Below are 27,319 nucleotides of genomic sequence, written 5' to 3' on the forward strand. Positions count from 1 at the left end.
TAGTATACAGTGGGTATGGTGGTATGAAGCCTCATCTCACTTTTCTGCCTAGTATACAGTGGGTATGGTGGTATGAAGCCTCATCTCACTTTTCTGCCTAGTATACAGTGCCCCTGGCGACATTGCCCTTCTACAGGACCTGACGGATGACTTGTCTTCCATTACATCTGCCCATGAAACTGGCCCTTATGGCTGGTTCTCACAGCACACTGCAGCATGTTAGATTGGGAAACCAGGGCCTCGCTACAGGCTGATAGCTAACCATTTACACTCACCTAAAGGATTATTAGGAACACCTGTTCAATTTCACATTAATGCAATTATCTAATCAACCAATCACATGGCAGTTGCTTCAATGCATTGAGGGGTGTGGTCCTGGTCAACACAATCTCCTGAACTCCAAACTGAATGTCAGAATGGGAAAGAAAGGTGATTTAAGCAATTTTGAGCGTGGCATGGTTGTTGGTGCCAGACGGGCCGATCTGAGTATTTCCCAATCTGCTCAGTTACTGGGATTTTCACGCACAACCATTTCTAGGGTTTACAAAGAATGGTGTGAAAAGGGAAAAACATCCAGTATGCGGCAGTCCTGTGGGCGAAAATGCCTTGTTTATGCTAGAGGTCAGAGGAGAATGGGCCGACTGATTCAAGCTGATAGAAGAGCAACTTTGACTGAAATAACCACTCGTTACAACTGAGGTATGCAGCAAAGCGTTTGTGAAGCCACAACACGCACAACCTTGAGGCGGATGGGCTACAACAGCAGAAGACCCCACCGGGTACCACTCATCTCCACTACAAATAGGCAAAAGAGGCTACAATTTGCACGAGCTCACCAAAATTGGACAGTTGAAGACTGGAAGAATGTTGCCTGGTCTGATGAGTCTCAATTTCTGTTGAGACATTCAGATGGTAGAGTCAGAATTTGGCGTAAACCGAATGAGAACATGGATCCATCATGCCTTGTTACCACTGTGCAGGCTGGTGGTGGTGGTGTAATGGTGTGGGGGATGTTTTCTTGGCACACTTTAGGCCCCTTAGTGCCAATTGGGCATCGTTTAAATGCCACGGCCTACCTGAGCATTGTTTCTGACCATGTCCATCCCTTTATGACCACCATGTACCCATCCTCTTATGGTTACTTCCAGCAGGATAATGCACCATGTCACAAAGCTCGAATCATTTCAAATTGGTTTCTTGAACATGACAATGAGTTCACTGTACTGAAATGGCCCCCACAGTCACCAGATCTCAACCCAATAGAGCATCTTTAGGATGTGGTGGAACGGGAGCTTCGTGCCCTGGATGTGCATCCCACAAATCTCCATCAACTGCAAGATGCTATCCTATCAATATGGGCCAACATTTCTAAAGAATGCTTTCAGCACCTTGTTGAATCAATGCCACGTAGAATGAAGGCAGTTCTGAAGGCGAAAGGGGGTCAACACTGTATTAGTATGGTGTTCCTAATAATCCTTTAGGTGAGTGTATAATGGAGTTCATATAGTGGCCACCTGTGCCTCTGACATTGTTTTGGCTCCTATCGGTTATGGAAAGTTATGAAAGTACTCAAACCAATCCCTAGATGTTGGGTCACCGCACGTTAGGGTCAGATCATGAAATGCCTTGCTCTTGTCTTCTGTCCCAGGTTTAAAGAGGATGCATGCTCTGACTATTCAAGCCAACTACGAGCTGCGCATTGACCTGGAGGACTTCGAGAACAGCACAGCCTTCGCCCAGTATGGAGCCTTCGGAGTGGGACTGTTTTCTGTCGACCCAGATGAAGACGGATACCCACTGACGATTGCTGACTACTCAGGCACTGCAGGTACCAAGTCCAGCCAAGTCCAGCTATCCTGTAGCTTTTAATTACAGCTCAGACCTGTTTGTGTTGTACACTTTAGAAGCAATAGCAAAGTATTCTCACCTCCCCTCTGTCTGTAAAATACAGAGGGTTGTGGTTAAATAAAGGCAATCATTCTCAGATTCCTAGACAGGGCTATAGATGCAATTACCAACTATCAATTATATATATACATGCAGTATCTCACAAACGTGAGTACACCCCTCACATTTTTGTCAATATTTAATTATATATTTTCATGTGACAACACTGAAGAAATGACACTTTGGTACAATGTAAAGTAGTGAGTGTACAGCTTGTATAACAGTGTACATTTGCAGTCCCCTCAAAATAACTCAACACACAGCCATTCATTTCTAAACCGCTGGCAACAAAAGTATGTAGACCCCTAAAATGTCTAAATTGGGTAGTCAGTCAGTCAGACAGTCAGTCAGACACTCAGTCAGTCAGTCAGAGACATTCACTCTTCTTAGAAAACACATGACACATGAAATCACATGAAATCACTCATCAACTTTATAATTAATCACAATCAATATAAGTTATGTTGTTGTTGCTGTCCCTGAGTGTCTTCACTTTCATATATTTATATTCTTAGTTCCTTAAATATGTTCATTGTATATTTTTTACACTGTTTAAATTATGGTTTTGGGAACAGTACCTCTTCTGATCCTCTTCTGATCCTCTTCTGATCGTATTTTCACCAGTCATCTTAGTTGGTGTCACAAACTCATTAAAAAAAAAGTCAGAAGTTCTACTAGAAGTCATCTGAAATGTTAAAACAATAAAGTGTGGATACGATGTAGTTTAGGCGTTATTACGTTTTATTTAAATTTTTTGACATGGTTGGGTGGTTACTCACCTCCACAATGCCTGGACAAGTCTAGTCCTGTATGCAGGGTTGCCAGATTTCATTGACAGTTAATAACATCCAAATGTAATTTTTCCATATAACCCTATCTGTAAATAAAAAGCCCCTTTTGTTGGGAAATCTCAAAATCTGGCAACACTGCCATTATGAAAAAAGTTTAATCCTACTGTCACTGTCACATTAGTTGCACAAAATCATGCCAACTCACAGAGGCGGTTTGAGATTTTGGGAAGGTGGTTGCATTTGAGATTTATATGTAGGAAAAACCCTGCGTTTGTTTACAAACTTTACAACTGTATTGTCTTCTCAAACACTGATTTGACAACCTTGAGGGTATGATAGTGAGACATATCTCATATCTCGTTTAAGTTATATTTCTCAAGAATCAGTAGGTGCTTGTCATTAATAAGCAACTTCACACTGCCCCTCACAATGCCCCTAAAAGGGAATAATGATTTTTAAATGTTAATTACCTCTCTCTGGGAATAAATATGATGACGAACCATATACATATGAGTACAGTGCAATTCAATTATCAGTAATAAAGATGTTCTCTGGCTGTTGATGGTTCTACATCCGGAGTAGATCATGAACAGCTGTAGTCAGTATGCGGCCATTTTGGATATTAACCGCGTCCCTCCCCTCAGCTCTTCATTGATGGTTTGATCCTACCGGAAAGACCTTTGACCTTCCGGAACTGTCGGAAAGGGCAGGTATAATGAAACTGCAGGAAGCCATTGTGGCCACGGGCAATAAAGCAGGCCAGTAGCACTGCCCAGAATAAACAAACTGTCTGATTATCTTGCATTTAATTAGTGAGGTGGTCTTTAAATGTCTGCCTAGGATTCATGGAACATTGATTTTCAATTTTATCATTTTAAGCTTTTTTTGTTTTTAAGTGAGACCTCCAGTAAAAAAATAAGCGGTTTGTTAAATGAAGATTGAGGTCCTAGCTGTGTTCTGGGTTTCAGGTACAGTGGATATAAAATGTCTACACACCCCTGTTAAAATGCCAGGTTCTTATGATGTAAAAGAATGAGACAAAGATAAATCATGCCAGGACTTTTTCCACTTTTAATGTGACCTATAATGTGAACAATTCAATTGAAAAACAAACTGAAATCTTCAAGGGGGAAAAATTAAAAATAAAATCCTTACAATAACCTGGTTGTTATAGGTCACATTAAAGGTGGAAAGCGTTCTGACATGATTTATCTTTGTCTCATTCTTTTACATCACAAGAACCTGGCATTTTAACAGACTTTTTATTTATTTTTACTTTATATATCCACTGTAGCTGTTCTTCACAGTTTGTTCACATTTAATATGAGTTACTTTTAGGAGGATCAGGTTGAGATTTTACTGCTGAAAACCAATGACAAATGTGCATTGCTCTTGTACATTATGTATTTGTTTGCGCTTCATCAATTGTAGTCAACAGTACTTGATAACAAAAAAGATGGTTTCATCCTGTAGAATTGTACATTAGACATTTACATGAAATGAGAGAAAAAGAGAAAGATAGACAATTAGAGGAAATGAGAGACAAAGAGGCAGAGGGAGAAAGAGAGAAACTGAAGGTGCAATTACATGTGGAGATGAGGCACGCTGGCTGTTCTCTGCCTGGGGTGTCCTAATCACGAAAAACACTGTGCTTACTCTGAACTTAAAAGTACAGTAACTCTTTAATTACAGTTTCTTACATATCTGAAGTGTTTTAAACATCATTAGGAGCACAAAATAGCAATACAATTGCTGTTGAATAATTTTTGTTCTACAATTCTTTTGGTGCAGTATTTCCCTCTGATGTTATTAATGTGTTCATTATGAATACGATCGTGAGTTCTGGTGCCCTTTAAATTACGACTGCTTCTCTGGTTGTAGATTTAAGAAATTTGATTCAAATGCATATACGTTGCGTATATGTTTATACTTGGAACAGTCTGACTTCTTTTTTTCACAGACATCTTTAAGAATTTAAGGTTTGCATTGTCAGTGTCACTTGTCATTATCATACCATGCCAGCATCAATGATATAATACAACCTTATTTCCAAAAAAGTTGATATGCTGCATTAAATGCAAATAAAATGTATGTTTTTGGAAATGCCCATTTAGAATTTGATGCCAGCAACGTTTCAAAAAGTTGGGACAGGGGCATGTTTATTTTTGTGTTGCATCAGCTCTTCTTTTAACAATACTGTAAGCATTTAGGAACTTAGGAGACCAATTGGTGCAGTTTTGAAAGTGAAATGTATTCCCATTCTTGCTTGATATATGATTGCAGCTGCTCAACAATTCAGTGCCCCCTTTGTTGTATTTTTCGTTTCATAATGCCCAAAATGTTTTCACTGGGTGACAGGTCTGGACTGCAGGCAGACCAGTTTAACACTTACTTTGAAACCATGCTGTTGTAATACGTGCATAATGTGGTTTGGCATTGTCTTGCTGAAATATGCAAGGGCTTCCCTGAAAAAGATGTAATCTGGATGGCAGCATATGTTGCTCCACTAATGCACCCCCATACCATCACGGATGCTGGCTTTTAAACTGTGCGCTGATAACTAGCCGGATGGTCACTCTCCTCTTTAGTCCAGAGGACACATGTCCATGAATCCCAAAAATAACTCTATGCAATTTTACGTTGAGAAACGTTTTTAAATTGTTGCACTATTTGCCTGTGCAGTCTTTCACAGAGTGGTGAATCCCTCCCCATCCTCACTGACAGACCCTCTGGAATGATCTTTTAATACCCAATCATGTTACTGACCTGTTGCCACCTGACCTAATTAGATGTGTGATATTCCACCAAGTTTAGTTTTTTACCATTACACAACTTTTCCAGTCTTCTGTTTCCCCTATCGCAGCTTTTTTGAAACATGTTGTTGGCATCAAATTCAAAGTGGTCATATATTTTTCAAGAAACAATAACATTTCCCAGTTTCATCATTGGATATGTTGTCTTTGTACTATTTTCTAATGAATATAAAAAAATATAGGGTTTAAATGATTTGCTCATTGTTGCATCCTGTTTTTATTTACATTTTACACAGTGTCCCAAGTTTTTTGGAAACAGGTTGTATAATATCACACTATACATTTAAAAGGTTATCAACCTTTTAACAGCTGTCCACAAGTCATGGTTGTTTGTTCATTAGGCCTGCAGTACAAGTAATAGGAAGACTTTTCCCTTGGCACTTTCCTTTTTGCACTTTAATGGTTTTACCTTTGGGTCCATTCACGGTACCCTCTGATACAAAGGCAGGTTTGAGGCACACACTGTTGTGGGAAATTAAAATATACAATATAATCCATTTGCGGCTTGTAATCATCAGCCTAGCATTATGAGACATGATATATGGACCCAAAATATCTGAGAAGATGTAGTGAGAAGTGTGCAATAAGCATCTGACCATTCGCAGTGGAATCAGCTCCTCCAGAGTAGACCTTAGTGCAGCAGAAAAGGGGGAATCGAGCTGGGATTCATTCAAACCCAAGATTCATTTAACGCTGTGTCTGTCTCCCTCCCTCCCTTTTGCTGCACCTGTTCCCTGCCTCCTGTTCTGTCTGTTTGTCTTCGCAAAGGTGATTCAATGCTCAAACACAACGGGATGAAGTTCACCACCAAGGACCAGGACAACGATCACTCTGAGAACAACTGCGCCTCCTTCTACCACGGCGCCTGGTGGTACCGTAACTGCCACACCTCCAACCTGAACGGACAGTACCTCCGTGGGCAGCACACCTCCTACGCTGACGGCATCGAATGGTCCTCCTGGACGGGCTGGCAGTACTCTCTCAAATTTGTTGAGATGAAAATCAGAGCCACGAGAGAGGAGAACAAATGAGGGAGGAGGGGGGCCCTATGAGAACCCATAGACCTATAGACTTGGCGTTGTTGAGGACACTGCCTGCCGAGAATTAGAATAAGGACTCTGACCCCAGCTCCACCCGTACTGTAACCCTTGTCCAAAAACATTCTTATGCCCTTGAAAGGTTGACCATCCTGTGGTGTTGTGTTGAAGCCTCTGAGGTTCTGTGACATTTTGCAACCTCTTGCTGGTCTGATATCATATTTATAAGAACTCCATCACAAAGTAATACAGGCAGTGTCAGAACTACGGTGTTGTTGTGCATTTGGAAGAAAAGCTGTAGAATTTTTAAGTATGAAATGTTAGGATTTATGTATTTCCCTTGAACTAATTGAATTTAATTATTTATATTTCTTAGATTATTTTGGTTGTCCTTGTGGTACTGTTAACTTTGCATCTGACAGCATCCTGAGTTTTAAGTGTTACACAGGTAGTTTTGTGATAGTTCCCAGAGCGAATGCTTAAGCTTTACCTCAGTGGGCTAACACTGTCTTTTGGAACAAAGGAGACGCAGATTTGAACTCTCTGTCAGTTACTTGAGCTTCTGGTTGCACCCTAGCTCCTGATTGACCTGTAGACATATAGCATATTGTGATGATGTGTCATTTGTGTGCCCCAGTAAAACACATTCATGACAAAGGTTTTGGGAGATTGACATTTTTGTCTTAATCTTGTTCCCAGACAAGTGTGTTGCAGTGGTGCTCTCAAAGCTCTGAGAAAAATAATACTTTATCTGCCCACAAATCATTTACTACAATAACTTCCTCCCCATGTTTTTGGTACCTCTGTTGAGTTCCTGCATATTGACTGAACACGCAGGGGAAGTACAGACAGTTGCTGCTTGATTAAAATGTGTTGATTGTGATAAAGAAATGCGCAGTAGTTTAATATTGAAGGAACAGTTCATTTTACTGTTGCACTGGGTGTTGGCTTCTCTCTCATTTCGAAATGAAGTGGCAGACATAGAAATGTAATGGAAAGTTAATACACATTATCAAATCACAAATACCTCTCTTTAAGCACTGAACTCTGTAGTGAAAATTTTGCAACCAAGACCCGTGCAAAACTTCAACATTAATTACAGATATAAGTTACGTTGACCCATTTTGTAAAGTGTTGTTGTTTTTGCTAAGATGGAAACAAGACACTGAGTCGTGGGAAGAAGCTATCGGAAACAATCCACACTATGCTGTCTAACTAGTGGTCTTTTATAAAATACCAGAGAGAAAGTGGGAATGACACAGGCTGAAATGGACGTACGCCTGAATCAAACTCACGCTGCAGCAACAGGTCAGCGTGGAAAACACTGGAAAAACCTAAACCACTAAATTCAGTGAGGACAAATATTTGCTAAATAGGTCACCGATATAATTCTATGGTCACTACCGTTAAAGCCACACTTGAATATTTGATCTCCCATGCTTATATGACCTGTGCACAATGGCAGGAGACGAGGTTGCGGTTGGGCAGAAAACCTGTCCTCCTCCCTCCTTCATGATCCAGAAACAAATAAGTGGTGTTGTTAAGAAAGTGTCACCCTCCGCCGATGCTGTAGCTTATCAGTTAGAGCATCTGACCTGTAAACAAAAGGTTGTTAGATCAAATCCCTGAGCTGGCAAGGTGGATGCATTGATCATTCTGTCCCAGAGGAATGCAGGCAGTTTTAAATGCTCCTAGTTTGTTGCTGAAAATTACAATTCGGTCTTAGTCAACTTATCTGGTAAAATAACAAATATCAAAGGCACATTTACCTAGCATCTACTCCGCCCCTATGTTACCTTTGATCTTTTTCAAAAGGAGGTTTCGGAGAGGACATAGTGAAGACAACATTGGAAAAACCATAGGGAAAAGGCTATCACTGGGACAGGGGATTTAAGCCGAATCCTTCACAAACAGTAGCCTTCACTTGTGGCGTTTTCAGAAGACAATGATGCCCCCTTACTGTGGCTTTGAGTGACATTTTTCTGGGACCTGTTAACATGGAAGTAGAGAAAATGGATAGAATAGGTGAGAGGACTGAAACAGCTGGGTGCCAATTATAATCAGAGGCTTGGATCTGTGTAGACGTCCAGTTGGTGGTGGATTCATTTCACACAGGAGGTACTAGCTTATTTTATGTTCACCATGTTGTCTGTTGAGAAACTGTGAGTCACTGAGAAGTCAATTGACTGATGTGCTTTCTTGACTTCAAACTCAACATCAGTTGTTTTGATGTGTTGTTAGCTCATCTTCATTGATGTGCGTGTAGGGAAGACACCGTATTTTACTCCAAATATCAAATGAATACCAAATATTGATTTCCAAATGGGCGGCCAAAGTAAAATAAATAAAGTAAAATGCCCCAAAAAGGGGCCGAAATGTAGGAAGAAGCCCAGAGAGGAACTATGCCCTGAGGGGTGACCAGTCCTCTCCTGGCAGTGCCTGGTGAGCATAACATATTGTAGCAATTAAAAAAATGCATGCGGACTGTGTCCAGAGTCCATAAAACATAATCCAGGTCAGAAGCACGACCAGATGAAGGACGGGGACCGTCCGGGGGGGAGGAATGGTCAGCGGACTGGCAGCTGGAATCGTCAGGTATCGTCTTGATCTGCAACACAACACATTTGAGGCACCACAATAAAAGTCATAGGGACAAAGTGCGGTTAAAGTAGCTGAGGCACATTGATGCTCACCATGTGGGTCTGGAGACAGCACTGGATGGTAGTTATCTATTTCATGGGAATTCAGTGAGGTCCCCTATCCATCCTTAATTATGTTGCCGTCATTGTTCATTCACTGTAATTGTGTATTTATTTATTTCAGGAGCGTAGGCAGAAATTGTTATGTAGCTGGCCTAAGGGATAGTGAAGGGATAAACACAGCAGAAATACCCAGATATATTTATATAAAAATGTTTGCAATCACATTGTATCATTTACCACAAGATAAATGTGAACAAGATACCCTGTTATTATTCATATGGGGCTCTTTTTAGACCTTTTGTTAGACCTTTTGTTAGACCCACAGACCATTTGCATACAACAATTTTGACAAATGAGGACCGACTCTCCAAGTCCGGCGGTGAGTTTAATGTTTGAGCAGCTAAACGTCAACTAGCGGTAAAACATCTGGAGGATCTTGGTAAATTCATGCAATTCCACAAAAACTGACATGTCTATATGCATGATCAGAATCTTGATGAGGTCAATGCAAATGGCCTTGTCTGGAATATAACCATCCAGGCTATTAGAAAAGGAGACACATTGTATAATATCATGCCCAGCCAGACTGGAGGAGAACCTTTTTGTGCTTAAGTTTCCAGTGGCACTTACTCACTCAATGATGAGTAAAGTAAAAATGTGTGCACGCATCTGGCATATGCTGCCAAGAGATTAGTTCTGGTGAGTCTTGCTAGTGCAAATAGCTAATCGACATTTCCTGTTTAAATAATCAGAAAGGATCATTCAGAAAACATTTGTGTTTATCCCCTAATTGCATTTTTGGAAATACTGTGTGCTTTGTGTGTTATGTATTATAGTGTTACTATTTTAGATGCTTCTCACTGGGAGCCGCAAAGTAAGAATGCAATATAACACATTAGATACCAGATATCTCTCAGGAAACATTCCTGACAGATACTCCCTGCGGCTACTGTGGTCTAATGACGATGTCTCGCTCAGTGTGTATTGGAGTGGAATTACCAGTGACTTGGGAAGTCGGGGCCTGCTCCATGCATAAACAAAATCTGGAAAAAAATGTGTTGTTGGGAATCAACTGAAACATTTCTCATTGGCATTGAAAAAATTCGAAAATCACCAGCAAAAACATTAATTTGACAGAGAGCGTCATTTGAGCTACTAGGAAAACAACGTTGTCCGTGGGTTTGTCTGCCTTCCTGGTCAGAAGTCTGGCCAAAGCGATGCTTGTGCGTGTTTTTCGCCTAACAGCACAGTGACAGTTTTTAGTTGATAGAAAACTGTATTTACATTTTATGTTTATGTTATTTCAGTTTTGTGAAACCCATTGAAATGACGCTCGAAATATGGAATCTGCTGTACAGGAAAAGACGTCACGGCCCAACCCAGGAACCAAGGTATTGTTTTGATATCACTGACAGAGCTGGGGAGCATCCATGGCGGTGAAAACCAAATGATATTCTTGTGTTGAATACAACCATCCATTCCAGGCCATTATGGGCAAGCAGTGATATTTGTCGGCAGAACAATGTTTTGCTGTAATTTCTGTTTTATATCTCAAACGGACCTAGCAGGTCTCAAACATATTCAGGACGTTTATAAGTGAGTATTATTTTGCATCGTGCTTTCTTGCTTTCTTGCAATTGTAGCCACGTTACTCTAGACTACATTTTCTGAATTGGATGATTTCCCCCCACAGAGCCGGGGGCAGATGTTTTGATCAGGAAGTGCTGGTGGTCGCTGAGCACGGGAAGGGGCGGTAATCAGCAGTTTCAAACGGACGTGGCAGCAGATGAAAGCTAAAAGTGAGTTTCTGCATCTCAGGAGGAGGCTACATCCCATGGCTGTGCCCCCCCCCTGCACCTCTACATCCTGTGGCTGCCCCCCCCCCCTGCACCTCTACATCCCGTGGCTGTGCCCCCCCCCTGCACCTCTCCATCCCGTGGCTGTGCCCCCCCCCCTGCACCTTTACATCCCATGGCTGTGCCCCCCCCCTCCCTGCATCTCTACATCCCGTGGCTGTGCCCCCCCCCCCTGCACCTCTCCATCCCGTGGCTGTGCCCCCCCCCTGCACATCTCCATCCCGTGGCTGTGCCCCCCCCCCTGTACCTCTACATCCCGTGGCTGTGCCCCCCCCCCCTGCACCTCTACATACCATGGCTGTGCCCCCCCCCCCACAACCCTAGATCCTGTGGCTGTGTCCCCTCTACATCCCGTGGCTGTGCCCCCCCCCCCGCACCCCTACATCCCGTGGCTGTGCCCCCCCCCCTGCATCTCTACATCCCGTGGCTGTCCCCCCACCCCCCACAACCCTAGATCCTGTGGCTGTGCCCCCCCCGCACCCCTACATCCCGTGGCTGTGCCCCCCCCCCCTGCATCTCTACATCCCGTGGCTGTCCCCCCACCCCCCACAACCCTAGATCCTGTGGCTGTGCCCCCCACAACCCTAGATCCTGTGGCTGTGTCCCCCTATCATTTTTATACATACTGCCTACATTTGTGTCGGCATATGAGTGATGTTAATGTCTAATTTTGCCTTTGGAGTCATCTATTGGAGTCAGTTATGAGAACCAATGAGATGTTGTGTAATAGCTATACACCAAATACACCAAAGAGGTGTTAGCCATTATAACCAATAGCTAAGAACATGGGCAATCAAACATACCACACTTAAAATTAAGAAATGAAAGGTTGGAAGGCACAGGCCATCACATATGGCCTGTTAGGCCTAGAAATATAACGGATGAATGATCACAACAACGAAGAAAAAACCTGTCTGACAGATCACTCTCCAGGAAGTAGATGTGGATGTGATAACTAGCGACATGCACAAAATACTTTTCTAGAAGAATTACAGGGGCCATAAAGTAAGGTGTAAAGGGGCAGTTGTTTTTGGAAAAATTAATTGGAAACATAAGACAAAGATCAACACACCATGTCATCTCCACACACTTTGGACATTGCAACTGATGATGGCTGAAAAATGCGGGCATGGCAGATTAGTTTAATAGGACATTAAACCAATTAGGACATTATTTTGGTGTCCTTAAATAGAGCCATTGGGCATAAAAAAAAGTTTGGCATTTCTAAATGGTGAAACTAATATGTAATTCCCATTAAATAAACGCTGTGAATAAAAAAAAATTAATTCACTAACTACATTTACACAAGAACCCAGAATGTGCTGTAAAGGTGCTGTTATTGGAATAAGCAAAGTTGTAGACATATGGTGTGAAGGAATATCAGCGGTAAGAGTATATCCTATTCATGAATTGACAAGTTGGTTTGGCACCTTTAAAAATTTACAATTCAATCTGGATAATACATACATCAATCTAGATGTAGGGAGATGGAGAGTGTTTTGGGAGTTGGTCACTGAAGTTAAGTATTTTAAATAACATTTAACCGGAGGTGTCTTGATGGTACTGCTGGCGTTTGTTGACCATATTGCCAGTTACTAAGGGCCACAGCATGAGGGAGGATTCTGGAGGAGAATCAATTCAGTAAACTCATCTGACATTTCTGGATTATCCAAACATTTGGAGTAGTGAGGCCACAGAAAACATGCCTCATCCAACATGGGCTGTTATAACATGACAAAAAGTGTCCCCTGAAAACAGGTTTCTCCTCTAGAACCTCTAGGTGGGAGTTGCTAAGGCATGAAATTGTAGAAGTCCTTCAACGGGAACCGTCCAGTTAGGAAGACCAACTTCCGCTGTTGTCATTGTTTTCCCCAAAAAATGCACAATGTGCTTCCCCATTCCATTTCATTGCATTTTTATTTTGCTTTGACCCCAGAAGTGGGACATACTGTACATGGTTTGTTTAGTGAAAGGAAATTTGAGCGGGCAGGCATGCACAGTCATTATACTGTAATGACAATTACAGTGCTGTGCCTGTGGAGGTGTTCAGTCTAAACCAAATCTCCCGATCGTGCTGTTTCCATGGCTATGGTTGTTAAATCCTTAAATTGTGAACAACTTAAATTGTTGTTCACAACTTTAATTACATACATTTTCTTAATGAGTATCCCTGGGTGCGTCGAAGTGGTTTCTGTATCATTTATTTTTTTTTATAACTAATCGACCCATCTATGCCTTGTGTGATCTTTCCAAGTGCGGGAAGCCAGCCCAAGCTGGAGGAGGACCAGGTTGCATAATCTGGTAATTGAATTGATGCGCTTAAGGGATTGTGTGTCTTTATACTGTATGTCCCTGATAATAAAGAATAGTTAAAAATTAGAAGAGCATCAGCTGCCATGATGTTGTCTAGTTAGAAAATATTGTAAACATTTGCTATACATAAAAAACTGCATTTTCACCAGAAATACTGTATGTTTTTGGTAATAATAACTCACACAGTTTAAGGGACTCTTAAAGTTAAGGACTCTGACCTTGGCATGTTGACTAGTGTTTGAATATTTAATGCAGTGCAGATTTAGTTTTTTGCACCTAACTGTTTCTTATTAAATAATAAGGATTGCATGATGTGTACTAAGTTGACAGAATAAAAGCAATATCCTAAACCAAGAGGACGTATGAATGTCAGAGATCAAGGTCAAGGTGCCCTGAAGAAGAGCTCTCCCCACCTTTCTGAATCATTATTTGAATAACTCCCTTTCTGAATCTCCCCACCTCTCTGAATCATTGTTTGAATCACTCCGTTTCTGAATCATCTCCCTCCCTTTCTGAATCATTGTTACAAGCTTGTGTAACCATCAATGGTGTGCTTTCCAAGCAATACCAGAGACTACATTTTCCTGGCCCTCTAATTCAATAACTAAACATTAAACAACATTAAACAATTTGTAGAGTTTATTTTTCACTTTGACATAATGGACTTTTTTGTGTTGATCGGTAGAAAAAACACCTAATTAAATCCTTATTGTTTTCATGTTGTGGGGTGCATACATTTGAGAGCCACTATATATCTATCGTTCATCTATGTATATTAATGTGGTATGTTTCAAGTTTTTTTCCCAAAATGTTTATTGTTGCTTATTATTGTGGTTTCAATCAATAATGAATAGAATTAGTATTTTAAATATCTAGAGTGGTCTTGCAAAAGCAAACAAACTCATTTTGGTTCTTGTCGAGCCAAGCACTTTAAACCCATTCAGTGTGAATGGACTTACACGATTTCAGCCGTAACTGTCCTCCCAACACAACTTAACTGTACTGACTGTCAGTTAAAGCGTTGCATGTAGGCCAGTTAAGCTCCCCTCTTCCCTCCAAAAAACAAATAAAATATGACAAAACTTCAACACATTGAAAGAACATGATCATAACTCTGGTTTGGGTCTTGTTTTTGTTTTTCTGGGAACGGGGTGTATCCACTGTAAAATATGGGGCCCTGGTGAAACAAAACCCTGATCTTTTATTTTAATGATTCAGAGGAATACCCACAATAGCCCCAATTTATTATATAATAGGTAATGTGTAATCACAACATGGTAGATTTCTATGGAAGTGAGTCACACCAAAGATTTTAAGGCACCGCTGAAAAGGCAAGACTCTCAGCATTCAGGAGACACCCTGGTTACCCAGATAGGGCCTACCGTTTTTATATTAGATTGAATTGAATTAAGTAACTGAGGTACCCCAGATATGGGCTACTTACATTCCTTTATTATCCCACCATTATAGCAGCAAAGGACACATTTTGTAAAATACTTGACGGTTACATTTCAACTGCACAGAGCTATTGTGCAATTTGTACCTAGAGGAAATTGGGAGTATTCTGGATTAAAAAGCTAGCACTGTGTTGAGCCATAATCATCATTACCCAAGGAGGCAGTGTTGCTGTTCACCGTCTACAAGCTCAGATTTAACACAGATGACAGTATTGCAAAAGTACATTTTGTTACTATGGTTAAACTTATCATTACCAGAACAACAAGGATTGAATGCTTGCTGTGTGTGCAGTGAGGGAAAAAAGTATTTGATCCCCTGCTGATTTTGTACGTTTGCCCACTGACAAAGAAATTATCAGTCTATAATTTTAATGGTAGGTTTATTTGAACAGTGAGAGACGCATGTCAAAAATGTTATACATTGATTTGCATTTTAATGAGTGAAATAAGTATTTGAAGCACCTCTCAATCTGAAAGATTTCTGTCTCCGAGGTGCCTTTCATACAGGTAACGAGCTGAGATTAGGAGCACACTCTAATCTCAGTTTTTTACTTGTATGAAAGACCCCTTTCCACAGATGCAATCAATCAGTCAGAAACTCTCCACCATGGCCAAGACCAAAGAGCTGTCCAAGGATGTCAGGGATAAGATTGTAAACCTACACAAGGCTGGAATGGGCTACAAAACCATCGCCAAGCAGCTTGGTGAGAAGGTGACAACAGTTGCAATTATGTGCAATTATTCGCAAATGGTAGAAACACAAAAGAACTGTCAATCTACCTCGGTCTGGGGCTCCATGCAAGATCTCACCTCGTGGAGTTACAATGATCATGAGAACGGTGAGAAATCAGCCCAGAACTACATGGGAGGATCTTGTCAATGATCTCAATGCAGCTGGGACCATAGTCACCAAGAAAACAATTAGTAACACACTACTCAGTGAAGGACTGAAATCCTGCAGCGCCCGCAAGGTCCCCCTGCTCAAGAAAGCACATGTACAGGCCCGTCTGAAGTTTGCCAATGAACATCTGAATGATTCAGAGGAGAACTGGCTGAAAGTGTTGCTCATTGGCATCAACTCAACTCGCTGTGCTTGGAGGAGGAGAAATGCTGCCTATGACACCAACAACACCATCCCCATCCCCAACATGGAGGTGGAAACATTATGCTTTGGGGGTATTTTTCTGCTAAGGGGACAGGACAACTTCATCGCATCAAAGGGACGATGGACGGGGCCATGTACCGTCAAATCTTGGGTGAGAACCTCCTTCCCTCAGCCAGGGCATTGAAAATAGGTCGTGGATGGGTATTCCAGCATGACAATGACCCAAAACACACAGCCAAAGGCAACAAAGGAGTGGCTCAAGAAGAAGCACATTAAGGTCCTGGAGTGGCCTAGCCAGTCTCCATACATTAATCCCATAGAAAATGTGTGGAGGGAGCTGAAGGTTCGAGTTGCCAAACACCAGTCTCAAAACCTTAATGACTTGGAGAAGATCTGCCTGTCTCTCACTGTTCAAATAAACTTACCATTACAATTATAGACTGATCATTTCTTTGTCAGTGGGAAAACGTACAAAATCAGCAGGGGATCAAATAAAATGTTTTCCCTCACTGTATGTAAGTGTATTTCATCACACTTCAGAAATCCTTAGTTTCAGGTAGGATCATATCATATATTTGGGGAAGATGTGACCCTTTGCCACTTCAGTTACATGCTTTATAACACCAAGACTAGTGGCAACTGAGCTTTGAGGTTTTAAAAGGTTTTGTAACACCTTAATCAAGGTGTGAAAACTATTATTGGAAAAGGTTCAAAACATTGTCTTGTACAATGTAGACGTAGACACTTTCCCTTTTGGTGTAATTTCCTCTAGTTAAAGCCTCAATTACAATGTTTCTAATGTTTCTAGAAACATACCAAATGAAGAGCTACACTCTTCCTTTCTATCAGTGGCATCACTAAAAGAGATGATCTTCTGAAGCAGCAATAGCAAGTAAATCAGATTGAATTTCAACAAATTGAATTTCTATAATTGCTAATACTCTACATTGTTAAAAGAACTGAACAGTGTAGGGAATCGTGCAAATCACTATGTTTTTATAGCTGGTCAACTAAAAGTGAAAGTAGCATGAATAGGAACCTGGTGATAGTGTGGGTTGGGTTGAATGTAACATTTTGTTGCGGTGATTCACCTTCTACATCCAAATGAAGAATACATTCTACACATTCAGCTACTTTAAATATTACTGAAGTAAGTTTTATGATTATTTAAAAATTATCATTCAATTGCGTTTAATTTGGCTAATAATAGGCAGTGTCTATAATTATTTGCCATAACACTATACACTATATTTCACCTGTTCCATTATTTAACATAAACATAAAAAATAAAAAAAATGGAACATCTGTTCCTTTTTTTAACAAGAAGACTGTATGTCTAATTTATCATAGATCTGTGTGTTTAGAACCGTGTCCTCAATATGAATCCAATGAGAACTCTCTCATTTTGATCTGACATACTCTCAGCCTCCCAGCAAGCCTTCTAATCACAGCCTGCTGGCAGTTTAACTGTGATTTCACTCTACAGACTGCAGTGATGTAGTTGTCCAGGGGAGGGTGACAAAACTAAGCTCAGATGAAGAGTAGGAAATTTGAGACAGGGCTAGAGTCTCAACCCTATTCATAAACCTAATGCAGTTAAGATTTAAGAATTTTCCTCTCCCTTGCCACGCGGCTGAAAGGCAGGCCTCATTGAACCCTTCTCTTGCAATAAGTGATAAAATAAAATAAATAAATATAAGTAATTAAGAGGACATCAAGCACATTATTTCAGATTGAGTTAATATTCCCTATTTGTACATAAGCCTGGCTATTATCCACCAGTCTGTCTGCATGTTGCCTAAACTGAAATGTATTGACCAAAATGTAATAAAATGTAATGTAATAAATGTAATTTTTATTGATTCCAAAATGGTCCTGGGAGGACGTTTTGATGGGGATAGTAGGCTGTGAGGCATTGTGAGATTCGAGTCAACCTAGTCTCACACAAACCCCTGTTTGTCTGTGTTGCCTACAAGCAAAAAACATGCATATGGTTTTTCTCGTCTGGGATATTTCGGATGTGTTCATATTCTGGATGTTTACTGCACTTCCCCAGACGTTTTGCTGTTACCATGACACTGTTGCTCATCTCATTTCATGAGTTGTGCGTTTTTAACAATCCTGAAAAAGGCATTCAAGTTCACATGCTTCAGGAGTGGCCTACTGTAATACTTTTTGAGTGCTGTACTTCTGTATCCTGTGACAAAAGAAATAGTGATAGAAAAAGCAACAGCGGTTCCACCTGTCATGTGAACCGGAGCTGTTGCCATTAGGTTTATGCACAGTGACAGATAACAGGCAGGGCAGGAAGTGTGGAAATGATGGCACGGGGACTTTCCTATATGGCGGATGTGACGGTAGGGGAGTCGAACGAACACCTCACAAGTTCTGAGGGGATGTTCGTGTGTGTGTGTGTGTGTGTGCGTGTGTGTGTGTCTGAGTGCGTGTGCGTGTGTGTTTGAGAGAGAGAATGAGAAAGAGAAAGTTCTAAGTACCATAGCGGCTTCTGGAAATATTTGCACCCTATACTTAAAGTTGACTGCTTACTCACCGTAAAGTACATTTTATATTTCTCACCACCACACACGGGATTTTAAAATGTTTCCGAGTTCCCCCACAAGGGGGAAACCCATAGTGTTTTTCAAGAAATACACATGGGTGGACGATATTTAATGGACGGACAGATCATGTAGCCGGACAGAACAGTGGCACATCATTCCTAAGCACAACTTGGAGAATTGTAAATGGAGTCTTGCTTAAAGCCCGCGGACCACGGAGATTCGTCTGCACCCGGGGAAAATGAGTATCCTTCTGGATTTCCTCAAAGTATTTGTGATGATGTGCCCCAGCAAAAGTATCTGTGCAGTAACTGTAATAACGTCCTAAATGAAGCACGTCAGACATTGTGTGGCCATCGCTACTGCCTTGCTTGTGTCAATTGGTTAGTGAGGTAAGGCTTATTATTAATAGTACTATTATTATTGTTTTTATTATTATTATTATTATTGGCATTTTCAGAAATAACCAAATATAGCAATTGCCTCATATACCCTCCACAATCTTGAAAGTTGTTGTATGTAATACAACCCTAAATGTATGGTTTTTTGTTCACCTTCCCAGTATATTTTTTTAAAGGCTAAGGAATTAAAAGTATATGTCAATCTATATTTATGATGTGTACCATGAACCTAATCCACTGCCCATGTGTTCACTGTTTTTGTTTAGGAACAACAATAAACTTGTTTGCAAGAAGTGCAAAGAGGAGGATCCCAGCTCAGAGAGTGAAACAAGCATACTGACATCAGACAATGTATGTATAGTATTTATGCACATTGTATACAGTATTTGATGGCACAAGTGGGTAGGGTGGAATGATATGGCAGGCCTGGATGACCTTGAAAAAACAGATTTAAAAAACACACATTTTTATTACGCAGTTGGAACATGATCTTTGAATACTGACATGTTACCTTCGAACCCTGACACAATCCTTTCATAATTCTGGTCAAACGTACCAGTGTGTTACAGTCACCTTTTCAATCTAATTGTAAATGACAGCCTTATTAACAAATGGAATTTCTTGTGCAAGACACAGCGTGGGATGAGTTGAATAAAAAGTTTAACATATATTTGAAAATTCCCCATGTCTCTGAATCTTTACAGAGAAATGTGATGCTTATTTTCCCTTTTCTTTTATGGACCATTATGCATGATACAGACACCAAGGTGCTATGTAAATGGAACGAAATTTGGTAGGATATTGCTCCTACATAAGAAGGAAAAACTACATATATATATATATATATATATATATATATATATATATATATATATATATATATATATATATATATTCAATGTACAGCCTCAGAATTCACCTGGTTTTTTGAGCATTCTTAAACGACATGGGCATTTTAGGCTGAGTGTGACTCATTTCCATGTGCTGCATTCAACCACCTGTTCAACAGAGTGGTTGAGCCAAGCACAACATTTCAGCACAGCATCACTGATAAAGATGTGTCTCTGTAGCAAGTATGTCTTCCTCCACTATCAGACAATGGTGTCAAAAGTGTGCCGCACCAAAGCCAGCAGATGAGTGGAGACATTTTGGAAACTAAAGGCTTAGAAGTACAGTTCACATCTTCAAAATGTTCTGATATTAAAATACAATCTTTTACCTTTAAGAAAGAATATCTTATGAGAATACATTGCTGGAGTAGTGGAATGGAATGATTTAATAAGAATGGCAGTGGAGTTCACAAAGATGTAAAATGTTATGTCCACCGGTAACTAAACAAGGGAATGGTTTTGCAGGTGGTGGCCACAGACAATTGCTCTCTCCTTATCGTTCCTGACTGATTGTTCTATAGTGTAGCGTTTTGCTAGTGTCTTTGTCACTACTGGTAGCATGAGGCGGTACCTGCAGCCCTTTCAGGTTTCACAGGTCGTCCAGCTCCTCCAGGATGGCACATCCATATGTGCCATCGCAAGCAAGAATGCTTGCTGTGTCTCCCAGTACACTATCAAGAGCTAGACACGGGCCGTTACACGAGGAGAGCTGGACTGGGCCGTAGAAGGGCATCAACCCAGCAGCAGGACTAGTATCTGATCCTTGGTGTGAGGAGGAACAGGAGGAGCACTGCCAGAGTCCAACACAATGACCAAAGTGTCAGAAACAGGGTCCATGAGGGGGGCACGAGGGCCTGACGTCCTCTAGTGGGACCTGTGCTCACAGCCCAGCAAAATAACAAAACCTGTGTCTGAATTATTTCCGGACCTAACTGTACCTGTGATGGTTAATTCTCACTACATTGTTACTGCCAGATTACTTATCTAGCCCGAAAAGACTGTGGTTGGTCCCCATAGGCCCCCTAGGGGTACACTCTCTGATAACAATACTATGGGACATTTTGAAAAGTATATTTTCATGACGAATGGCTTCTATTTTTTTTATCAGGCAACTGAGTCCCATTTACTACTTAGCAAGCACAATAATTACAGTAGCTTTACTTTTTAACCATATATTTAGCACTCATCATAATTTGTCTAGACTTTAAAAGCAAATGCTGGATTGTCTTCGTCTCTTCCTTTGTAGGTGCATTGTTGATTGTCAGTTTTAAGCAGCTTTTGTTGCTTTTAATTTTTATTATGATGATAATTAAAGTCGTAGAAATGCTTTGGGTCTTTACTGCTTTTGAAACTCAGCTGTTGAGATTCAGACAGCAGCACTTAGAAGTTCGTCTTCACACTGTTTCAACAACATCAATAACAGTTAGTGAACTTTGTCATTCAAACCAGTTTGCACAGAAGAATCCTTCAGTGTGCAATGTAGAAGTACTGCCAATCTTTATTATGCAAAAATGTTTTTCTCTGTGGGCTGAAGGGATTTTAACAAATAATTAATGAATTAGCAATTGAAGTTCAGAAAGTTGATAAATTCTCCTGTCTTACTTCAGTTATTCAATGATGCAGCCATCAATAAGGAGATTTTGGAGTTGAAAGTACATTGTGCTAACCAAGGTTGCTCCTGGAGGAGTATTCTCAAGGAATTTGAGGTACTAACACATTTATATCCCTTTTTTAGATTTATAAATTCATCCCTAGTTTTGAAAGCAGTTCCCACTTGCCAATTGATTTGTGTGGGTACTTTGCATAATATGTAATGGCCTTAATATGTAATGTACTGCAAATAAAATATCCATATAATATCAAGCAGATCTAATTCATAAAATATGTTAGAAATTTGCAAGCTTAACATTATGGAAGTTATTTTGATCCTGATGCAATTACAGTAAGGACAGTACTTTATTAGACATTTTAGATGTACATTTATACATTTGTTTCTTGTATTTAATTGCATAGCCTTTTGTTCAATTGTTGACTTTGAAACATTCTTTGAAAAAATACATTGTTTCTAATCATAAAAACCGCAGTCCTATTTTGTATGATCTGGTTCACTTTCATGAAAAGCCCCTGATGGCTCATATTGATTTTATTGCGGTCGAGGGTGTTCATCTTCCAAATGTTGATTTCCTGAGATGCTGAGCTTTCATCGGGTTGATTATTGATTGCTTTGTTGTGATTTTTTAATTGTCTCAACTCCTCTTTCAGGAGCACCAGGGACAGTGTGAGTACGCCCTGATTCCCTGCAACATTGGCTGCGGCCAGATGGTGCTGCGAAAGGCCTTGGCGTGTCACCTGGAGAACGCCTGTCCAAACAACATGTCAGCATGCCCTGCATGCAGCCGCTTAATGAGTCTGTCAGAGCAACAGGTGAGACAAAATAATTCCCTTACAGCCTTGCATTCAGTTACTGTCAAACTGACCACCTTTTCTGAGTTGTGTGTCTGGCTACTGGCAGGTCTCGCTGACATTCGCAAATGCTCAGCCAAGCAGTGAAGTGTTTTGTTGTCCTGCAAAATTGTTAAATAAACTGGTAAAGAGCTCCATAGTTTTTGGATGTACTCAATAACAATGCAGTGCATTCTAAGGCCTGGACTTATGCAAATAAATAGCTGAGGCTCCGTTTCTGACAAACGTATTCAGTACAGTGTGAATCCTTGGTTGGGGGTGGGGTCAATGTGACTTTGGAGGGGTTCCCGCAGAGCAGTGGAAGCCACATGTGGTCTGTAGTGTTTATTGCTGCCCCATATTCCATTTCACCACTGTTTTGGGGAGAATCTGGAGCTGTGAGAACATCGGAAGGCAGGGAAAAGCAGTGGAAAGCCACATTTAAGCAAAAATTAAAATATGAGAAGGACATCTCTAATGTCGGTGGAGGGAACATCTGGGGCCACACATATGTAACAATGTCGCACTCACGACTGTACTCTGGTAAAAAGCGTGCGAATTGACATACATACATGTTTATATGTATATGTGTATTAACTACAGATATTACACTACAATTGTTAAATTGTAATACTGTGCTTCATACTTAATAAACGGTATTAGCTGAACAGGGTTGGTCCTGGTCAGGCCCTCGATGGCAGACCAAATGCTGCTGGAAGTTGTGTAGAAAGGCCAGTAGGAGGACTTTCTTTACTCAGGTCTAAATATCAAAGCCCATTTCCCCAGGGCAGTGAAGGGGACATTGCCCTGTGTAGGGTGACGTCTCCCAAGGCACTGATCTTTAGTGAGGCTGGTTAACCCAGGTGTCATGGCCACTGTCCAATCTGGCCTTTCCTTTCTCTTCACCCATTAACTTTTCCTCAGGTTGCTTGTGTAAATGAGAATGTGTTAGCAGTAAACATGATAAACTTGATCAAATAAAAATACTTTAGTCATCAGTTGCACACAATGTCTTCTGGTTTTAAGACAAACCCTCCTAAAGCAGCTAGTCTACCTGTCACTGTTGTTGGTTCTAGGACAACAATAATCTTCTGCCTTTATGGTTCTGTTTTGCAGAAACACTCATGTCAGAGTCTTCAAGAGAAAAAGGTGACAAAATCTGATAAGAAACAAAAGGTATGTTTGTTGTTAATGTAGTAGTTTTCAAATCCAATTGTATTTGTTGTATAGCTGATGGTTGTTACTGCAATGCAGGTAATAGAATTACAGTAATTGTCTTGATTCAACAGAAGTATCAGCTTCCAGGTTCCAAAAGGAAAGAGTCTTGTGTTTTCTCTGAAGTTGGTTGCACATTTAAGGTAATCAATTAATACAATTCAAATTCAAAGACTGTAACATATTATTCGGCATTTCTGGTACAGTTATTTATGTTTCTGCGTTTGAACCCCACGTCTCTTAGGGGATCATGGAAAAGGTCAGAGTGCATGAGAACAGCAGCCATGTCAGCCACCTTCAGCTGCTGCTACAGGCCGCCAGAACTGGCAGCAGTGACCTGCCGGCGCCTGCCTCGTGTAAGGAGAACATGGCCACGGATGAGCAGCTGCCCCAGGTCAGGGAGACTCTGTCTGGCCTCAGACTCCACGGGGACATGGGGCTGTCAGAGGGGGAGCGGGGCTTGCTGGAGACAGACGGAGGGGAGTGCTCGGCAGCCCACAGCCTGCTGTGCGAAGACCAGCAGACCATCCTCCTGGACCTGGAGCGGCAGATAGACACACTGCAGCAGAGGGTCCAGATATCGGAAAACATAATTTCCGTCTTGAACAGGGAAGTGGAGAAGACCCAGCTGGGTGTTGAGGCTTTAGAGAGGGAGAACCAAAGCAGTCAATACTTGATTCATCACTTAGAAATAAAGGTACAGTATATTGTCATTGAAAAAACAGTGATATGATGACCTAATGCTGATTCATTTCAGGGCAGGCTTTGAATCCAAAGTGAATTTGAATAGTTCTTCTTAAAAATAGAAAACAAATATTTCTGGAAAAGGAGTGGAGGCATCAACTATCCTATTAAGAAATAAGCTAAATACATAGAAGTATCAACCATTACTCTTGAAGACACAGACCAAAACAAAATGCTGGTGTGGCTGAACATTAACTTTGAACATTAACTTTAAGTACAAGTTTATTGATCGCATACAGATGTAGTTGTAATGGCAGGGTTTAGTAAAATGGGTTTCTAGAAATGCATTTCTAGTTCCTAACAGTACTGCTGTAAAAGTTCCATAATATAAGAGATATATAAAGTGAACTAGATACTGAACAGGAAAACAGAAAACTAGAGAATAAGAAATAATTGGTTAGAGACACAGTATGTACATTGTAGAAACTGGATGCATGTGTTGTTACAAGACATACAGCAGTCTGAGGTTGATACAGAAGATTATAAAATTTTTCATGAATTCTTGCACCGGATGTCAAACTGATTTGGTGTGAGGTTGAGTGAGTTCATGAGTGTGCAGTGTGTGTAGGTGTGTGCGTGTGCGTATGCGTGTGTGAGTACATGTCTGTGTGTGTTTGTTAGAGTCACTGAGGTGTGTGTATGAGCTTTGTGGATGTGATTGTGTGGGTAGAACTCCTAGATAGACACAAAGAGAACAGCCTGTGCTGCACGTTGCTACAGTCCGTGATGATTTATGGCACTGTTTGTAGTAACCCTTTAGGATTGTTATTGAGTTTTTATATTGAATTTCTTTAATATACAGTAGGAACCAAACCTGTAGTATTCTTTCTGGGCTTTTCTTATATGATTTTGATTGGAACAAATTCTATAAGATTTTGAACAGACTTCCCTTACAGTTTAGTATAGTTTCATAGGAATGTCCTCCAAAATGAAACTGAAGAATCCTAAAGGACGGTTCATGATAGACAATCCTTTGGCCTGTGTAGTGTTCTGTAGGTTGGGCATCTTACACACAATGGTGCATTTGGCTTATCTAAAAACCCTCTGAAGACCCAGATGGTTGCTCACACTGTGGTTACTTCATCACCAAATGGTGATACGCCTGACAGGATGCTCTTATTGTGGGCACTCTAAAAACATGTGAGGGACTTCTAAGATCCAAGATAAATGTCTTAACTGAGCACACACCCATTGGGGCCCTGTGTTGAGGCTCACCACTGTGAATGTGTTCTTGCATACCTTTACCTTCTGGTGGTTCGTCTTGTATGAATGAAGTGGCATTTAATCTAATGTATTGTTGAGCTCTAGGTGGCAGAGCAAGAGGAAAGACTGACCAGGAAAGATACAGTCATCAACTCCCTCAAACAAAGCCTGACTGCACACCTGGAGGTCTCTTATGACGGCACCTTTATCTGGAGGCTCTCGGACCTCAACTCCAAAATGAAAGAGGCCATCTCAGGCCATGGGAACAGACCAAATCTGTACTCACCAGGTACAGTACTTTGTTCAGCACCAACAAAAACAAAGGAGTCTGTGGCGAACAACGGTGTAGCCTGATCTGTGCATAAACATTTGAACAAACTTGTTTTTAGGGAGTTGATTTGTTGCAACATTCTAGGCATAGGACAGAGATTTTCCTAAGATATTATTTCGGTCTATGGAATCATGGGCACAGGTTTATGGGCTTGTTTGTTTCTTTTGCTTTTTCGTAGCATTCTACACATCCAGGTATGGATTCAAGGTGTGCATGAGGCTGTACCTGAATGGTGATGGTTTGGGAAAAGGCACTCATATTTCTCTTTTCTTTGTGATCATGAAGGGAGAGTATGATTCCCTTCTCTCATGGCCATTTAAGCACAAGGTAAGGTTCTCTCTGTAACATACAGCATACATAGATTTTTGCATGGTGTGATGTTTTTAATTTAAAATGTTAGTTGACTAAATAATGTCCCTAGAATAAAAGCCTGTGAGTCACTGTTGATCTGATTGTCATCTCATTCCCTTTTATTTATGAAGTTGAAGTCAGCCATCTTGTAAATTCACTGTTAGATGTGGTAATGTCTAATTAGCCTAATTACCTCTGCAGGTCACCTTCTTCCTACTTGATCAGAATCACAGAGAACATGTGATTGACGCCTTCAGACCTGACCTAACGTCTTCATCCTTCCAACGGCCTGTTTCAGATATGAATGTGGCCAGTGGTTGTCCGCTTTTCTTTCCCCTTAGTAAACTTAATTCGCCCAAGCATGCATACTGTAAAGACAACACCATTTTCATCAAGTGTGTTGTTGACACTTCATCCTGAGCCATGCCTTAATAATATCACATAGATGAGTGAGACCAAAAAATAAGAGCAATTATGCTAACCTGCCAAATGTTGGTTATTAGATTATGTTAAAATCACTTCCAAGGTTAATAGTTCTCGATAGTCTTTTGAAATGTTATTTCATAGATTATTTTCAGTAATCATTTCAGAAACCCAAAATGGTTTTGATATGATATAATACTGTTAAAATGATTGAATTTCTGAGTGAAATTAATATAAATGATAATACAACGGACCAATGATTGTTTTGCTACAAAGTGCAATGTTGTTATGGTAAGTCAGGGCCCCAAGCATTTTCAGGTAATAATTTGAAAAAACCTGTTTCTATACGCTACTTATTTACTATTCTCATGTACAGTGGATATAAAAAGTCTGCACACCCTGTTAAAATGCCAGGTTCTTGTGATGTAAAAGAATGTGACAAAGATAAATCATGTCAGAATGTTTTCCACCTTTAATGTGACCTATAACGTGAACAATTCAATTGAAAAACAAACTGAAAAAATCAAAAAACAAAAAAACTCACAATAACCTGGTTGCATAAATGTGCACACCCTTAAACTAATACTTTGTTGAAGCACCTTTTGATTTTATTACAGCACTCAGTCTTTTTGGGTAGGAGTCTAATAGCATGGCACATCTTGACGTAGCAATATTTGCCCACTCTTCTTTGCAAAAGCGCTCCAAATCCATCAGATTGCAAGGACATCTGTGCACAGCCC

At 40.6% G+C, this 27,319-nt stretch overlaps 2 protein-coding genes across 7 annotated transcripts in view; both read left to right on the plus strand.

Annotated features, from left to right (window-relative positions):
• Positions 1–7,246, plus strand: part of LOC105014656 (fibrinogen C domain containing 1) — an 89,114-nt gene extending 81,868 nt beyond the window's left edge. For all 3 annotated transcript variants that reach the window (XM_013136944.3, XM_010877143.3, XM_010877144.3), the window contains 2 exons: positions 1,649–1,828; positions 6,320–7,246. In XM_013136944.3, coding sequence (XP_012992398.1) covers positions 1,649–1,828; positions 6,320–6,582 — 443 coding nt within the window. In that variant the 3' untranslated portion in view covers positions 6,583–7,246. The remainder of the gene's footprint in view (positions 1–1,648; positions 1,829–6,319) is intronic.
• Positions 7,247–18,194: 10,948 nt separating this feature from the next.
• On the plus strand, positions 18,195–27,011 carry traf1 (TNF receptor-associated factor 1). 4 transcript variants are annotated; one of them, XM_020052252.3, is made up of 11 exons: positions 18,195–18,971; positions 19,247–19,331; positions 21,478–21,576; positions 22,133–22,294; positions 23,429–23,488; positions 23,602–23,670; positions 23,772–24,224; positions 25,580–25,763; positions 25,984–25,999; positions 26,091–26,132; positions 26,358–26,484. In XM_020052252.3, exons 1-11 carry the CDS (start codon positions 18,766–18,768, stop codon positions 26,398–26,400), a joined length of 1,419 nt encoding a protein of 472 aa, XP_019907811.1. In that variant the 5' UTR covers positions 18,195–18,765; the 3' UTR covers positions 26,401–26,484. The 4 variants fall into 4 exon arrangements, with proteins under 4 accessions (XP_019907811.1, XP_010875448.1, XP_010875449.1 ...); XM_010877146.4 differs by having other exon boundaries at positions 18,202–18,962; positions 25,984–26,132; positions 26,358–27,011; XM_010877145.4 differs by having other exon boundaries at positions 18,203–18,971; positions 25,984–26,132; positions 26,358–27,011.
• The last annotated feature ends 308 nt before the right edge of the window (positions 27,012–27,319 follow it).

The sequence above is a fragment of the Esox lucius genome, chromosome 13 (assembly GCF_011004845.1).
Source record: "Esox lucius isolate fEsoLuc1 chromosome 13, fEsoLuc1.pri, whole genome shotgun sequence".
Classification (NCBI taxonomy): Eukaryota; Metazoa; Chordata; class Actinopteri; order Esociformes; family Esocidae; genus Esox; species Esox lucius.

Excerpts from the sequence above, each read along its gene's own strand:
- traf1 (XM_010877145.4), top strand. The coding sequence starts at position 18,766 with ATGGAGTCTTGCTTAAAGCCCGCGGACCACGGAGATTCGTCTGCACCC. Across the intron at positions 18,972-19,246 it reads TGTGTCAATTGGTTAGTGAG|GAACAACAATAAACTTGTTT; the intron begins GTAAGGCTTATT and ends GTTTTTGTTTAG. Across the intron at positions 25,764-25,983 it reads ACCAAATCTGTACTCACCAG|CATTCTACACATCCAGGTAT; the intron begins GTACAGTACTTT and ends GCTTTTTCGTAG.